An 18,575-nucleotide genomic window follows, 5' to 3' on the forward strand; every position below is an offset into this window, starting at 1 on the left:
AAATGAATTCCTCGCTAGCGTTCGACAGTTATTTTATCATCCCCCTTTCTTCTTTATCTATCATAAACAGGAAGTATTCCTACAGTTGACAGTTCAATGAACGCAAAAGCAGCCTATGGAACTTCCAAAGCGGGTGTTGAATTTTTTAGTTTCTTTAGCATCGATTACTCGTGCATCATCATCATACAGAAAATGAAAAAGTTGATTTTTGTTTCCCAGTTCTATAAATAATTTCTCAGCCTTGAAGATGACAGTATAATTTTTCAGCGTTGGCAAGGAATCCGTATACTCTTTTACTGACCAATCTTCAAGAGAAATGAGCGTGCATATTAAAAAAGTGATGAAGAAACTCATTAATTAGCTAATCTTAACAGAAGGCATTCCTACCTCAGAGACTTTATGACCGCGAACTTATTATCTGGAGTTCTTGAAACGGTTGGTAAAATATTAAGCGGTCTCAGCATCATTTACCCGCACGTAATTCATATCTATTGACTGGCAATGTTAGTCATGATGAAAAACCGTTTGCTAAGGGACAAAAATTGTGAAGAGGGATATCATTCCCGTCCTCAAAATAATTTTTAGGTCGTGCATTCAAGGAAGGCTTGTTGATTATTTTGTTCACTGTTGTGAAAATTTAGAAATTTCCTAGCAAAGGCATTATTTGACGATCTAAATTTATTTGAGTTGTAAAGTACACAATATAATCAATTCAAAGCACACATGAATTGGGATTTCCAAAGAACTGTTTTGATCATGTTTCAAAATAAATCGTTTCCCCCTATCAAAATAGCCTTTGAGGTTAATTTTGTAATTCTTGTTGAGTTCTTTTGCAATTAGACTTTTATATGTAAATGGCTAACTAGTCTTTTGTGAGGCTAGTTCACTGCGTACTGCTATTTCACTGGGACATTAGGGTAATTGTACTGCTACTGACTGTATATTGAGCATTCTGTTTTCTTTTATTCCAAGTGCAATGGCCTGTGGAAATATATCTGGTTCTGATGATTTTTGCAATAGGCTTCAAATTATATTGGGTATTTTTTGCCGTCACTACTTCATTTGGACCAATTCTCAAACTTTGTTACATACTAAATTAAGCTAGTTGCTCTGGAAATATGAAAATTATAAATTATATTTATGCTTTGTCTGTAAAATATTGAAAAAAAAACCGTGCTATCATATTTACTTGTGTAGAATTCCCTAATGCCTCAGTGAAATGTCTCAGTACAATGAAATAGGTATGTTATTACGCTTTGGTACTTATTTGTTACTCTAATATTAATACGTTGCTGCAAATTTAATTTCCCTTTGAGATATCATACTGTAACCCCCGGCAAGTGTCTTTAAGATCAATTTGAGTTTCTTTGATATTCTGTTCAGAAGAATGGCTCTATCTCAGTACTCTTTCTTTTTTATTCGCAATTTTTCAATAACCCTCTCCATTAGTCATTGTCCTTCCTTGTTTATCTGAAAATGGCGCCTACTTAGGCGTTGAAAAGTGCTGCAATACATTTTTAGAAAATTACTGATGAGAGGAATAACATATGATATCTATTTTTCAGATCTAATTGACCTGTCTCTTTTTTCGCACTATGAGTCCAATTCTGAAAAAATACGTATATCATCACAGTGCTAAGATTAAAATTATGCAGTTGTAGAATATTTACAATAGGGTAGTTTCCTTCATTAAAAAAAACTAAAGGCATTGATTGCGATTCGTTGCCCACCATTAGTGTATTCATAATATACAAATTATTTGGTTTTAGAAATCCCAGTTTAGACGAATGTTAATGGTCAATTTTAGCATCATTTGGAAAATGCCAGATTAGCGCCCATGCGATACCACTCCACCTGACGTCACAGAGAAGCAGATGCTATACGAGTAGTCAGGAGTTCTACATCGTCTGAGATTACCAATGCATGCATGAGGCACAGATCTCAGGGAAATATTTCTTAATAATCACCTATTAAAATTGCCTATGATCGGAAAGTTTCCTTGGCATGATAGGGTATTAATAATCCTTATTTAAGCCAAGCGCTACCAGCGACAACTTTCCGACCATAGGCAATTTTAATAGGTGATTATTAAGAAATGTTTCCCTGAGCCCTAGGAGGGTACTCTGCTACCTGCTAGCATCCTGCGTCGTATCAGCGCTCAAAGCTTCGCCCCAAGGTCACCTCACTTGCGGAAGCGGGAATCTGAATGACGTCACACGGGGTTTTCCCAGCATTCATATTTAGCTGTCGCGTTTTCGCTTGCTTGAAAATTTTTACTTTTCATTTAATCGTGAAAAATAGATATCGTCATTAAAAAATCTAAAAGCGTGGAATACGTACTCCAGGAGTAATAATCTATCGATTTAGCCATTAAAAAACATAGGATACCACCCTATTATACGCCGCAGCTTCTATTTTCGTGGACAGATTTTATGTCCACAGCGCTGATGTTTGGTGAATGGTCCCTTATTGATAGTCATTCTTTACTTTGCAGATGTTATTCTGCGGTCACTGTTACCCCGAACGCGAGTCAGCGTGATCAACTTGCATCATGGGTAAGTAACAAATACTTTAATTACTCTAATTCCACTGTTAGCTAGCAATTTGTGATTCTTCAGCTACAGTTTATTAGGGGTAGCGAAATGCTGTTACTCAGGGTCAATTGGCTATCATTTCGGCTATGTACAACTGTGAATGGGAAAAGGCGACAAATCTGATGATATATGGCTTCAATAATTATAACGATGGGTAAAAAGGAAAGCAGCATAAAATAATTGATTTTTTATCAAAGTACTGGAAAGTATTATGTTTCTCACTTTGTATTTCTTATCTGTTCCATCGGACGTTGGAAATGATAAATAAGAGTATCAGTGCCTGCTTTTCATCTTCACTCTTGAGTTGTGAGTTTTTGAGGCACTGAATGTAGCGATGGACATCCGGAGATACAATACTCACGTGCAGATGAATTGAAATTTATCGCAACTAATCTGCAAGGGTTGCTATTTCTATAAACTTGCATTTTTTATGCCTTGCATGATAATTTATTCCAATTTTTCAATATTGTAAAGGGTTTCAAAGCACTCCATGAAACAAGTAACTTTGTTTGCAAGTCGAGCAAGGGTGGAAAGACAATCTTGTTTAGGGTTGCTAATCGTAGCCATCATAACTTACCAATTCGACAGAGGGATCGGGTTGTAGTGGAGGCTTCCCACCCCGTTGGCTCGGGTTCAAATCCCGGCGGTGGCAGAGAATTTGCTGCTTGAGTGTTGTGTTGAGAACGTTTCAAGCGCAACACTCCGTCCGTCGGATGGGACGTAAAACCGTGGTCCCCTCGGCACCTTTCGTTAAGAGCAGGCTAATGCTGACGCCGGGTTTCTCTCCACCCTTCCTTACCTACCCTTCCCTCATGGCGCAAATGACCTAAGCTGCCGGTCACCTCCTCCAACTACCATACCATACCAGATTCGACAAATTAACAGGCAATGACGTCAATAAGGCGCGTTTTAATTTATTGCATCGAATAAATTTTATATCTCCAGTTGGAAGCTGCGATAGATTTATTATCTTCACAGCTTCAATCGAGCAAATTAAGCAATATTAGTTTTCAAAGGCAATTTATCGAGAAATGCGTAACTTGTGAATGTATGGGCAAAGGAATTTAACAATGTACTAATTTCAATTTGCCAATATCTTGCTTCAAATCTTCATACAATCTTTTCTGGCGATCTCGCTTCGTCACCAAAATTCTTTATCGTGAAGGGCATCACCCACTCACTTTACATCTTGGCTTTTGATTCATATTGCATACTTCCCTTATGGGCTATTCACCGAGGCAAATTTTTATCGCACAACCTGTTCCCCTGAGCCATTTTATCACCTATATGCGGTGGTGGTGCTTATCGTTTATTTTCCAAAGAGCCTGAGAGTTTCACAGAGCCGCCGGTGGGGTTAATCTCACATCACCGAGATTAGCGAGAGCAGCGCCTCCAATCTTCGCGCGGGGGAACCAACGCTTCCAAGCATTTGCCCAAACTGAAAAGTTAACATTCCCGAAGCGTGGAAAGCTACCCCTTCCCTCTTGCTACGTTGGCTTCCGTTGTGTGTACCGTCTCTTAGATCAACTGCTGTGCCTTTACACTGCGGAGTATATTGCTTTTAAGAGCGAGCGCGCGGGGTACCTCAAGTGGCGACGAGATAAGCTTCGGGAACACTTCTATCTCTCTCCTGACGCCGAAATACGGTTCTCAGTGCTCGAGACGGCCTTCGCGAGTGCCGTGGTGCCTGCCTGCCGGGTCCCTCTTTGGTAAACTTGGGATGTGCCGACTCACTTATTATTATTATGTGCAGTTGTTTTTAATTCGCATCAGCTTCTATAGTTAATGGTTTGTCGATACAAGTTATGCACGGAGGCACGTACGGCCCTTTTAGTAGGAATACTAATCTATGGAGGGCGAGTTTTTTTTTCACAATATCCATAGCAAACATGATATTTTTAAAGCTCCTATGGGAAATGGTCTACTGTTCCTACTCTTCTTAGGACTTCCTCATTCGGTGGAACCATTTGATCCGTGGTACCACATTTCGAAGGCTTCTATCCTTGATTTCTCAGCTGCTGTCATTGTCTATGCCTCACTTCCGTATGGAAGCATACTCCAAATGAAAGTTCTTATAAATTGTTTCTTTACTTCCATGTTTTAGTTTCCGGCTATTCTGCTTTTGATTTCTGTCTTGCTTCTCCGATGGCTAGTTATCCTGCTTCCGAAATAACAGAATACATTTACCTCTGCTAGTTTTTGCTTCCCTACTGTAGTGTTAGTCTTGACTACTTCTCTTCTACTGCTAATATATTTTTTGTGTTAATTTTTTACTGGCGTTCCAGTTATTCTAAAGTACAGGATCCAGCTTAATCCTATTCTGGGTAAGGATTGTGCCATTGAAAATAACATTATTGTCAAGTGTTCAAAATATGAATTTCTCACGACAATAGACTATGAAATTCGTCAATAATAATGATAAAAAAATGAAAACTATCACGCTGAAAGTATTATCCGCATAAGGTCATCGTGATTAACTTTCAGCAATCCGAATTATAATTTGACCCTGCTCTCATCTCAAAGTTCCCATTTGATAGCCTTTTATTTATGATGTATTTAGAGCCCTGTTTAAAAGCCTTCACTACCTGAACCAATATATCTCATCGGAAGCCTTTCTTTGCCGTACTTCTTTCATGTTTGTGGATATAGTCATGCACGGAGGCACGTGCGGCACGTTTAGGAATGCTAATCTAAGCAGGACAAATGTTTTCGCTATGTCCGAAGCAAATATGAAAATTTTTAAGCTCCCATAGGAAATGGTCTTTTGTTTCAAGTTCTTACCCGGCTTTCTAGATATTCTAAGGTACAGGATTCAGGTAAATCCAATTTCTGTAAATGAATTTGCCATTAAAATAAAATTGTCGCCAAGAATATAAAAAATAAATGTATTATGGCAGTGGAGAGTGAATTATGACTATTATAATGGTAATAAAGATAATATATACGGCTTCGGTAGCGGCGGGGTATAGTCCTCGCCTGACAAACCGGAGGTGGCGGGTTCGAGTCCCGCCTGGGTAGGTTGTCCCCACCCAGGGCATGGTTATGTGTGGTAGTCGTATAACAAAATATTTTCCTCGATATTAAAGGCCTTAAATGAGCAGTTTTCGCGGCAATGAAGGTAAATAAAAAAATAACTATCACACTGAAAAGTATTGGGTATGAGATCACCTTCATTAACTGCCAGCAGCCAGCATTATGAATTGACCCAGTTCTGAACTTAAATAACCTCAAATATTTGGTAATTATAATAAAAGTTTTAAATCCTTCACCACCTGCACCATGTATATCATCGGAGGCCTTATTTTCTGTCCTTCCCATTCGCGTGTCCCTCCACGACTGGTTTCATCAGGGCATCATGCTTCAAGAGTCATGATAATTAATTTGCATTAATAATTCCATTCTGAGCATGGATTTTTGCAAAATAAGGTGAAAGTGCAATTTTCCTCTGCTCGGCTGTAGTCTGTTCACTTTATGTCTGCGGGTGAGCTTTCGTGAGAGCCCGGACACTCTCGGATGCCTTCGCTGATAGGGAAGGGGTAGTAGAGAGGAGGACCGAACATAACGTTGCCAAATGTACATAGCCGCCCTACTTTGTCACTGAAAACGTGTGAGTCATAGGTGACCACAGGTATTTTGGCCCCGGCGCCGAGACAATATTCCTACTCCTTTGGAAGGCATTGGGGATAATCCTTTCATAGAAGCCCATGACATTGTCAGCTATCGCGCTGAATGAGGCACCGTTGGTGGAAGGCATACTTAGTCACATACAAGGAGAACGCGTGAGGTTTGGCAACACTGCCCCACGAGCAGATTCACGATGTTCACTCGGCGGAGGTCTGAGAGCGACTCACTGAGGCCACGCCCGCTGTTTGCTGATTGGCAAAGTCACACGACGAGAAACTTTCCCTCCCCTCATCTCCACTTGCTTTGACCACACCAGCTCACCCGCTGAGATAAAATGAACAGAGTATAGTCAAACTTGGTACCCACCAAGGTGGTGGGTACCAAGTAACGCACGCATTCCTGCGCAAGCTGCTTTCTTTCTTGGAACGCAGAGCTGTAGTGAGAATCATTAACGTAAAAGGCCTGAGTCTCCTGCAGCTCCATCAATACCCTCGCATATATTTTAACTTTCTTTCCTTCTGCATTATGGAACCCTTCCTTTTCATGAAGTTATTTATTACGCACGGATGTTCATTCATTTTATGAGTTTATGTGGGTATGCTATTTTAACCTTTCATCATTGTTTCTCTTAATGTGTTGGTGAATTAGATATCGGCAGCTGTTTGTTGCGCGCGGAACCATATGGCCTGGGGTTAAATTATCTAATTCTGGAACAGAATGTTATTCGATGATATTGAGCTGAATTAATGGAGTAGAATTGGGAACAGGATCGCGAATTCGCGCGAACTTTGATCTTTGGTGGAACACTAGTAGCCGCAGGGCTAACAGAGGACACCTGTTTCCTGTTTCACAGAATCAAGCTTTAGGACCGATGTCATGGAAGAACTGCATTTGGTTCATGTGTCAATGATGCCCAAAAATTCTATAAAAAATGGCAGGCAAATAATTTATCCTAATATAATATTTATTATTTTAAGATTTTATGGAATTTTACTCTTACAGATCTTATGCCGTCTCATGAAAGAATTGAATTTATCCTGTAAGAACAAAGGTGAGTTTTTGATATTATAAAAATGAATTCATTGGCTCTCGTGGAGTACATAATAGGAAATTATGCAATACTTCGTGGTTGATCACATTTTTAATGGCAGCATTAATAATCAGCATTGAAATTCTCAACTGATAAAGACGCTATTAAAATAGAAAATTATGCATAGAGAAAACTTCTTTCTTTTCTCTTGATAAATATAATCTAGTTACTCGTGTGATGAGTTTTCTTCATTGTATGCAATACTCCAAAGAGATCTTCAAATAGTAACTCTACCAATACATCCAAGTGACCTAAGTTGACACTATGTGCCCTAACATTGTGCTTATTACCTTGTTGTTTTGATTTGCGAGCTAATAGGGAAGTTTGGAAATATCGTTAAATTCATGTGTGTAACTGCTACGGAGTACTGTTTGTTTTAAGTCTACGGAGACATTGAAAAATCCGTGAAAGTAGATTCGATTTTTCGAAGTCCATGCCTGGTATGATCCAACTGCGGCAATATAAACATTGGTCCTTAGTAACGCAGTTGTAGGAAATACAGGAGTATCTTAAATCCTGGAAGTCGGAATATTATTTTCCATATGTGTATTCTTGATAACAAAGATAGGAGATGAATCTACTGCAGCTTACCATAAAATGTATTTATTGAACGACGCGCAGAATACCTTTAGCAAAACACTTTTGTCGAATAATGCCAGAAACCGCCACCTGTATCTAAAGTAATTTTTCAGAGGTAATTTTGTGTGTGAATTAGATTTCAACCCGACTTTCGATTCACTGAGAACACAGGTTACCAGTCGTAAAAATTATTCTTACTGCTAATGAAAATTTGGCTAATATTTTATAACATAATTCATCGAAAGCATTCGGAAAGTAATAATTGGTATCTTTCTTTTAAATATTTATTTGCTTTTAATATTTCTATCAAAATGTTTCCCTCGTAAAATATTGTTTATTCCCTGCAGAAAATCTCTCATATCTTTCAAATCTGATTCCGTGTTTCTCAGACTCTTCTTGATTAGGGAGAGTCCAGAAAATATATGAATGTTGAAATAAATTTTGTCAAGTTAAACTATGCATCTATTTCCTTTCTTTCAGAAACATGAACGGTGAAGTTTACTTTCCAAATCCAGGACTTTGGGCCTATAGTAATATAATGATAGAAGGTGACTTTTAGCACCTAACAATTTTATCAGTATTATCGAGAAATTGATGGATATATTATATATGGACTAAACATTATTTTCTTGAATAAATATGTTTAATCTATAAACGATCTATTCGCAATCACAAGGTTTTCCTCATAAAATATAATTTAATCGTAGCAAAATATCTCTATTCATAGAAACCTTTGAAAACGGAAACAGAAATCATTCGCAACATATTACTAATGCACGGAGGATATTTTGTTTTCAAAAACAGTGATGTTATTAGACAAATTACTTGGGCTATTTTTATATTTCTTACCGATTAATTTTTGAAAATCAATTATTAAGGATATTTGTAAAAAGCATAGCTGAAACTATCACTACTTTGACTGACCTGTCCGAGAAATTTGTACCCAAGGCTTGAAGCTATATCTGCCGCGACATCATCTCCGCCGTTGATCTTGGCAATCCATTCATTGGTGAAGCGGTCGGACGATTCCCTGCCGTAATGCTTGTCCCATACAGGAACTGCATGGCTGTCCGCCGGAAGCGATAAAGATCCGGCGGCAAACATCAAAACGGTGAACGACAATCGGAAGGCATTCTCTACATCTGCCATGGCTGCACTTGACTTCAATTGAATGTTTCCTGCAGTTTTGATTACTGGGGAAAAGTGGAAAGAAAACCTTTTTTAGCATTGTCCATATCCTTACAAAGTAACTAGGTCATGCATTCATACCTGTAGATACCCAGAAAGGTTGAAATGATAACTTCTATAATGTATTTTTTCCATGCACTTGGGGATACGAGCTAGCATAAATCAAATTATATTATAGTATTTGCTAAATGTCATAATTGTATGGTATAAAATGTGATGTTTCTTGGGTTCTCTTTAATATTCTTATTTTTGTTACTCTCTGGAAGAGAGTGCACCTAACTGATATTATTTATACATTTTAGCATGAATAGTTAGCATTTCCTGGTATCTCTTGCGGGAAAATTAAACAATATTTTGCATGTTCTGCTTTCATTTATGCAAAACTCGTTTATAGCTGAAATTTCCTTTGAAAAAGTTATCAAATGCCTGCGGTGAACTCTTGAACAAAATATATTTGGTCTTTTGGAAATTTATGAGATACAAAATGCACTCAAGGGCATGGTAACCTCTTGGTAATCGTCTTGCTAATTAATTTGTTTCAAAGGTGAATGAGGTTTACGCTTTTGCAATATCATTCTCATCAGGCATGATATGTTTTTACTATTTTCTTTCTTAAAAACAATTATTCCGTAGCCCATAACTTAAAGATTTATTGAGGTGAACCGTTTTCGTGGTCATCTTTGAGGAACCTTCAGTTTGTTTTTTCTGTTATAAAGATACATATGGTTATCTATGAATATGGCTGTGGTTATGACTAACAATGAAACAGCTAAGTGATGGTAATTATTATTGGTTATCGCGTGTTAGATGGGTCTGTGTTACCGCGAAAACCCATGTATATTAAGTGCAAATATATAACATGAATAGGCACAAAGTGGCTTTTAGGATGAGTAGATATTTATCATTCTTGGTAATGGCAATTGTTAGCTAACCTATTCTCCATCTCCTCAAATTTTGCCTAACGCCTGTATCAATGCGTCAGAGTTGTGACGTGCGCTGAATGTTTGCCTTGGGGATAGAGTTTACGTGTGCTGTCCGAAGTCCATATCTCTAGTGCGGCATTATAGAAAGTTTGTGATCCTCATCCAGCCCAGTTTTTCCTTTATCAACGCCATTTATCAGCCCTCTTATGAGTTCATAATATCGGCGGCAGCCAATAAATATCACTATCTATATCATTTCATCCACCAAGCATTTTGTGCAGCTGTTCCGCTAACCTTTGAAAGCTTTTCCTAAATAGCGGTAACCTTTTTTTTATGCACCTCGTCGCGAGAAATTGAATCCCAGAAAATAAATTGGATTATGAAATAATTCATTCCCCTGGCGTGCTCCTTATAATTGGAGGGAGATTGTGTGGCAAGAGACGTATTTTTGAAAGAAACAGATACTCCTGGATTCATAAAAAACCTAAACTTACAAAAAAGTAGCTAGTAATATGTAAAATTATCATCATTAATGCGCACTATTCATTGTGTATTGCTAAGGAAGTTTCACGGGACGAATTCACGCTTACTTTAAAGAATTATAGGAAAAATTCCAGAAACGCGTACAGTGAAATAAGTGGTCAGGATTTGTTAAATTTCTCATGTCTATTCTTTAGGTTTCCTATTTTTTTTACCTAAACGTAAACATTTCTGGAGCATAATGTGAAATTTTGAAGATTATTGGCATAATTTATAAGTGGATCAATTGGCACTTATAGATTTTATTTAAGAACTCAAAAATGTTATCTTTTATTAATTAAAGAAATTAATTTAAAGATACAAACATATACTAATTGTTTTCTCTCATTGAAAAACCTTATCGCGCAAGAAAGCATTTTTGCGGCTTTACCAATTTAGCTCTGCACAGATTATTCTAAAATGCGTGTGTGTGTGGATTATTCTTTAAAATAATTATGATGCTTGAATAGCATGGAAATATCAATTATAACAGCGATAAATGCTCACTAGTTTTGCGTTACTGATTGAATATTTTACGTTATTTGTCCCAATTTAAATATTGATCGTATGATGGTGTTTTTCTTGAATATAGCTTTTCTAATGAGAGGTACGGGACATACCATGCATATTAATGTATTACACCGAGAAGCACGTGATTTTGTTTTATTTTTCAGTGTGCGTAAAAACTCCTTCCTTCAAATCATTAACTGAATACTAACGTGCAATGCTATTTCTTATGTAACAAACTAACCGCTTACCAGCGTGGATAAAAATATTGGGTCCATGAAATTATCAAAAGATTATCATCTGAATTTTTCTCTCCCATGAATTATAGCTAAGTGATTATTACTTGCCCATTAATTATTGATGCCAGCAATTTCGAACTCGTACACCGAATGAAACAGCAAGGAAAGTTTGGCTGCTAGACCGGAAGCAACAGATTGCTATGCGCTTGGAAATTATACCATGCCCTGGACTGGATGAAGAATGCGTGACAGTAGGCCATGACGGGATATGAAGAACGTTCGCGGCTATGTTTAAACTCTGCTCGTCACCCTCTTGTCTCTAGGCGACGTAGCGTCGAGTTACGTAACCTCTCCCTTTATTAGCGATGAAAACATCAGGTTGCGCCCGCTCATGACTCGGTTATATTTTTTGCTTTCGTGACACAATGGGGAGATTTGATCCTTAAAAGGCCCAAACATTTTCTAAATTTTTAAAAACAATATGAACACCTGGATCAACATACACGTATATGAATTTTTGTCGTCTCCGCCAGAAATTCGAAGTTTGCAAAAAGATTTGTCCATCACAGAAGAGGTACACAAAGCAAAAGTATTGTTCGCTATTCACCTTTCCTGAAAACTTGACTGAGTCATGCTAGTGACATTTGACATTGTGGGAAATGAATGCTAAGTTCCCAAAAAAAAATCGCCGTACCTTCAGAATGAAAAAAAGATGTTGATATGAAAAAATAAGCACTGGAGGAGGAGATGCTCACTGTCAGTGGCATATTATATCCAAGTTAGCCTGTCGAAATGTGTACCTTCACAATGATTAAAACAAATATTTATCTGGCGGTCATATCTTTTATCATAAGTTATCGAGATATAACTCAAATGCAGATCATGGTTTTTCTAAAAATTGCTAATGCTTCAGATGTTGATTTCCTCAACGCAACAGATTTCAGGATAGAAAAAAAAACAAAAATTGAAAAAGCGGAGCATCTAATTTGCTTATCGAATCCGTTTTAACTCCATAACGTTCTTCCATCGTGAATTTACCATTTTTATATAGTACGTTTCTAATTGACAATGTGCCATGAGCGAAGAAGACTAAACTTAAATCTATATACTCCGTATTTGCTGAGATTTTTCATCTTATTATTTACCATTGTTTATGTTACCATCTGATACCTGGAAACGTTTCACATGAACGCCAATATTTTCTATGTAGGCAGTAGTAGATGTAGGCAGTGTACAGTTTGCGGGAAGAAATGGATTTGCGTAAAAAAATTAGGACTTGAAACCGAATTAGTCGGGCTAAATTGCCGTTTTTCTGTGAACCACTTTAAATATTTTCCTATCCAACAGGACGATTTAAGTTCCAACAGGACGATGAGCTGTCTAGCTGGGCCATTTGATGTATGCGTTCCTTTACCGACAAACACCTAGCTTGACTTGCTATTTTAATCCATACTACTCTTAAATTATAAATTATTTCAATACTGGTGCTTAGGAATAGTTTAGGAAATTTCATTAATCATAAAATAATTGTCCCAGAATGATCGTCTTTAGCAAAGTTCTTGGATTCAGTAAAAAATTGAAAACTCGAAAGACAATTTTCGATCTCTGTAATTTTGTAATAAAATACGTATTTCCTCAGATTGTACTCCCTCCTTATTATTTCGACTATTCTTTTAAGTTAATAGCCATCTGAAAACGAGGAAAAAAACTCTTTTTCCCAAGTGCTATCGACACTTGGTGTTAGCCGACTTCATTGCTCCAAATATATGGCCGTTGTAATTAATGCTTCTTTCAAAATTTTCTAGTGCAAGTCCTGAATGGAAGCAGCATTCACTTGATGGAATTTGCTTTGGAGGATTTGACTGGTGGGAACACTATAACTATCCCCTGTAGTTATTACCTATTTTGTACCACAACTCCATCAATTATCACAAAACATTGGTCATGAAACTGCCACAATTTTGAAGCATTGATAAAGTTATGGAAAATTGGTCTTTTAAAATAAATATTTTCGAACTCTTTCCGTGATTGAGTGCCATGAAGGCAATTTTATCCACTTTGCGTTATTATCCAAAGACTAACCAGTTTGTAAAAAATTCTCTCTCCCTCCCATATTTCCTACCTTATTTCATCGTGGAAGAAATTTCCAACACAAAAAAACTCCCTCCTCAATATTTTAAACGAAGATTTTAAATCACATCGTCTATTTCTTTCCATGGACATAGGAACTATATATAACATGCTAAGGCTTAATTTGGCGGAACCAAATATCTAATGTGCTAAATAAATCACTTAGATGTGTTCCACAAAAAAACTTTGAAGAAAATTACAAAGTGATTTATTTAGCTCAGTGTAGGATCTAGTTTTGAGTCTATAATCTGTGAACAAAAATATTGTTTCATTGAGACATTTATGCCAATTGAAGAGCGCAACCCGCAAAATTGTCCCTGTGCTAGCCCCAAGGGGAAGCGGTAGGTACTTACTTGATGGACCGTGAGGTGTATATGCCGTCCTGGACTGGCTGTGATCCTTGCCGGTGTAACCTCCTCGGCTTGTGCTAGTCCGTGCAAGGGAACACGCTCCTCGCCCGGTCACTCGTGCTACTACTTCTATGCTTCGTCTCCAGTCCACTCCATTTGGGATCCCACCAGAGCTGTGTCGGACCGGGGGGTGGGGGAGGTTGCCGGGGGAGGTGGACAAGCGGGGGTGGGATGGGGTAGGGGTGACAAACGTGTGTTTCGCCTGAAGAGAGGGAGCCAAACAGTTAGAGAACGCCTTGTCCCCATAGCAGGGGACACCTTCCCTTAACCCCTGATTCCATTTGTTATCTCGGACTGCTGAACGTTTGTCCTTGGGTCTTGAATGATGGAGCCCTAATGTCGTCTTGTAGCCACCCCTATTGCCGATGTGTTGGGGATGCTGCCGTCCTCACTCCCTCGTTCTCACACAAGTGTTCGCCCGTGATCCTCTTATCTGCCACATATCTCTTCGTCCTATTTTCGTTTCGCAACATGCGTTCATCAGGTTCTCCAGTCTTTTCTCATTTAGAGTGCAGTCTTTTTATCTCCTTTTCCATGATCCATTTTCCTCCTGCTGATCTCTCCCGCCTATACCTAATCCTTAAGTGCAATAAAAAATCTCCCTCAATAGCTAGGGTAGCATTAGAGGGGAGTGTAACGGGGATGTTTGAAAGAGTTATCCCTTCATTGTGGCTATCTATGAAAAATTATTTAATTTATAAGAATATTAAAATGTCAATAAGCTCTCAGTTTGATACCTACTCTGAATTCCTTGTAATTTAAAAGCTAAGTATTCTTGGAGGTTTGAAAGGGTTATCCCATGATTGTTGCTACCTATTAAACGTTATTTAATTTTTTAAGAATATAATAATGTTAATATGCTGTCAGTTTGATACCTACTCTAAATTCCTTGTAATTTAAAAGCTAAGTATTCGTGAATCTTTGTGTGGGTTTTCTCTTGATTTTCATATCTATCAAAGATTTGTTAATTTTTAAGAATATTAAAATGTTAAAAATCGGTCTGTTTGATACCTGATCTAATAAAATAACAATAAATGTTAGTATTCAGCACACGATTTTAATGAAGAAGTTCAACTTTTAACGCACTGTCAAAAATAAGATAAACTTTATCACGAATCTGTAAAATACATAAATAATGTAACGCGTCTCGCACTGGGAAAGCTTCATCCAAGAAACTTTCACTCTGAATGATCTATATTTCAAAATTGGGATGCAATTTACGGATACTAAAATTCATAATAAAGATTAAAATTATTTATTAAATAATCGGCTGTGATAGTTTTCCCGAGGAAGTCTAGAAGCAGAGACGCGCACATTTGCGTAAATTACCAAACTGTGATACGGACCCTTTAAGGAAATCGCTCGACATCATAGATCGCGAAATTTACTCCAGAAAAAACTCCATATTTTATTTGATGGAACTTCAGTTAAGATCAGTTTTGGATCTGGCTTGGGGTTGGAGGTTCAACAGTCTCAGCTCTCATTGCTACTCCACTTCCTCAATTACAGAAGTCTAATTCAATCGGCGTAACCAACTTTCTCAGTGATTTTCAATTCCTTATTTTTACTATTTTTTTACTGTCAAGACGGAGAGCTCTTCTTTCTTACCAATGAAATTGGGATTGGGTACTGTCAGTAAATATGAATATTTAGAACTCATTATAATGAAAATTATTTTCAATTATGCAAAGATTTTCATGTCCTTTTACGGAGTTATATTTTAATTAAGACTTCTCCATCCTCGAATATACGTAGCACTTCTGCTTAGATGACTATTATTTTGTTATTTAATTAATAACGTTTAAGGTTTGCTGGAGAGGTAAAATGCCCGTTTAAAAACAAGAAAGATATCTGATGTTTTCTTAGGAAATGCATTTTTTCATCCTCTCTCTTTCTTTTATGATTGTTTGGTAAAATTATCTTTAATACCTGTTCATTATTAATTTAGAACTAAATTTTAAACTGAAACGTACCCTTTCTAGGCCAATAAAAATATTCTTAAGTTTATAATAACGGACGCTATATTTTCCAATCAATCCGTACATCAATCTTTTTATTTAGATTAAAAAACTGTATATTTCTTTGGAAACTGCTAGGTTGACGGGATAGTTTCATCGAAATTGAAATTAAGTATCAAAATTAGTGTTAACGATAAGGATATTTTGATTGCATCGTCGAGCAACCTTTAGAAGCTTTATCCTAGAATAAATAAATAACAGGGCATCATTCCAGCGTAATGCCAAAACCCAATTGTTCCACGTGTAAAGAATTTTCTTAATTTTACCAAATTTATTTGTTAAATACGAGATTTTTACTATAGATTTATTGAAATATTTAATTATTTTTCGTTTTGCGCTTGCAGTTTATTTTTCGAATAATTTTCAAAGTTATGGATACATAGTTGCAAGTTTTTATTGAGGAAATTCAAAAACATTTGTAATGTAAAGAAGAAAGCCATGTCGGGAAATCCATTTATCCTGGCTTACGTCTCCCTCATCTAATAATATTCAGCTCAATATTTGTTTCTAAGAAATTGAGATTCTGGTACCGATCGTTCTGCTATCTATATTTCTACAATTCTATCTATTTATTATTTCGCTTTTATTTGTTATACTAAACATGTATTTCTTTCAGAATATTTATTAGGAAGAATTTAATCAGATTAGGAAATCATCAATCAAGAAGTTAACATCCCGGAAACATTATAGACTAAGTCTGTGGAGCGGAGTCGTAGGAAGTTCGCTTATATCCTAAACTTGAGTCAGAGAGAACTTTGGAGGAAGGCCCTTCGTAATATTCCTTGTATTAATCGTGAGACTTGAGTGGTTTCGACAATTACTAGTTGTCACTTTCAGGATGTACAAAATTACTATCTAGCTCAGATTTCTTGGGTTTCCTGGGAAGTACAGGATTAGGATTTTTGGGGTAGCAAGAAATTGGGGTTTTTCAGATTTTGGAAATTGGATACTAATTGACTTTGGCATGTATAAAGGATATTACAGAGAGCATGAAAAGGCATGTTAATATGGATATGGTAAAGGATTACAGGTAATTTCATGCCATAGAATCATAGGCTTGTTTGACTCTCTTAAGTCATAAAACATGTCTAGTGACTCATTCGGGACAAAAGTAGTTCATTTTGCCAATAATAGCTTACAAACACGATTAATTAGTATGTTATCTTCTTTTAATATTTGAATAATTCTATTCCTAATATTACTGATAAAATTATCCTTTTATCGGCTTCATTGTCTTATCAACATGGATAGATGTGTACAAATGGGGAGAATTGAGTATAATGTGAAAATGTTTGGTCTCTTTTCCTAATTAATGTATATTCAGAAGAATATTGCTCTCTCAATTCATGGATTATATATAGGCTTATGCCACAAAAGGTGTAAATAGTTCAATAGAAATTAGATATCACCTTTACTCAAACGTAATGGGGGGACAAATGGCATGGAGTTGCCTATTTCCTTGCACGGAAGTAGGTGATTTTCCATTTCCATTCATAAAGATAAGTAGTAATTTTCTTCTACAAAATTGTCCTTGCCTTACAGTGCTCCTTTTGATTAATTTAGAGGGTTATTCGTGCATAAACAAGAAAAATTAAAATCGATCACCAGTATTTTCTTTGGGTACTCATCAGTCGAACCGTATGATCGTCAATTACGATATAACAAAACGATCACTCCTTTGTTCGATTTGTCACTGAAGTTAATGCATCTCTGCGTGTCAATGTGTCGTTTTGCTTGATTGCTTTGCGCACAATGAAGTACATTAATCAATAATTTAATCTTATAAGTATTGCTATAATTATTCATCCAATATGACTAATTGATGAATAAGCTATAATCTTTCGAATTGAAGTTTGATTAAATCCTCCAATTGCCCCAACAATAACTCTAGTTAATATAATAATATTACTTATTATACCTGAAGTTAAAATGTATCTTGATATAATTATAGGGGCGATTTTCTGTCATGTCATGATTAATATACAATTAATTCATGATAGTCCTTGTATAACTCCTGGAAATCAAAAATGAAATGGAGCAGCCCCTATTTTAATAAATATAAGTTATAAATAATAAGATTTTTCCTTAAATAGATTCCTTGGAAACGGGAAAAGAGAATTAACCACGCCCCAATTTTCAATCTTTTCCGAATCTTTCAGCCGATTTCTGCGTGGTTGCATTCATCTTCCGCGACCATTGTGCTCGGGCGAGCGGGTCTCTTCTTATATTTAAGCTCTCGCGCGCTTCGTCTTTTCCTCAGCCGCTATTTCTTTGGACTCATCCTCTTTCTCTCCAAAGGTTTTAGACTCCAACACTTTTCCTCAACCTCTTCGGAACCTTGCTACGCGCCTTCAAGCCGCTCCTCCTCCTTCCCCTATAAATAATTAATGTTCGCTCATGTATTATTCACCTCTCTCGGACTGGCGTGTAAATTGTTTCCCTCAGCGCTTTCCTAAACCTTCGGCGGTGCAGAAACTCATGAACTTCCCTCGGACTGCCTTTCTTGCCCAATCTCGCTGTTGAGGGAGAGCCGTGGAAGTTTGGGTGAACGTTTGTGAAAATACGGGTGGAACGGCGGGGAATTGAATGCGTCTTTATGGCCCTCAGACTATTCCCCAGGGGAGGTGAAGAAGTGTGAGGTTTTGGGAAGGATAAAGCGTAGATTATGTAATATAAGTTGATGGTGCAGCATTCAAATGAACAGCGACTGGGAGCTAAAAAAAAAGACGTCAACCAACCAACTCTTAAGGGTGG

At 37.0% G+C, this 18,575-nt stretch overlaps 1 protein-coding gene across 1 annotated transcript in view; it reads right to left on the reverse strand.

Annotated features, from left to right (window-relative positions):
* The window catches only part of LOC124166751 (neuroendocrine convertase 1-like), a 206,672-nt gene extending 192,774 nt beyond the window's left edge, over window positions 1-13,898 (reverse strand). Inside the window, exons 1-2 of the mRNA XM_046544423.1 lie at window positions 13,747-13,898; window positions 8,812-9,080 (exon numbers count right to left, since the gene is read on the reverse strand). Of these exons, the coding sequence (XP_046400379.1) occupies window positions 8,812-9,036 (225 nt within the window). The 5' untranslated portion in view covers window positions 9,037-9,080; window positions 13,747-13,898. The remainder of the gene's footprint in view (window positions 1-8,811; window positions 9,081-13,746) is intronic.
* Between the last annotated feature and the right edge of the window lie 4,677 nt (window positions 13,899-18,575).

Source organism: Ischnura elegans, chromosome 10 (genome assembly GCF_921293095.1).
Source record: "Ischnura elegans chromosome 10, ioIscEleg1.1, whole genome shotgun sequence".
NCBI classification, from domain to species: domain Eukaryota; kingdom Metazoa; phylum Arthropoda; class Insecta; order Odonata; family Coenagrionidae; genus Ischnura; species Ischnura elegans.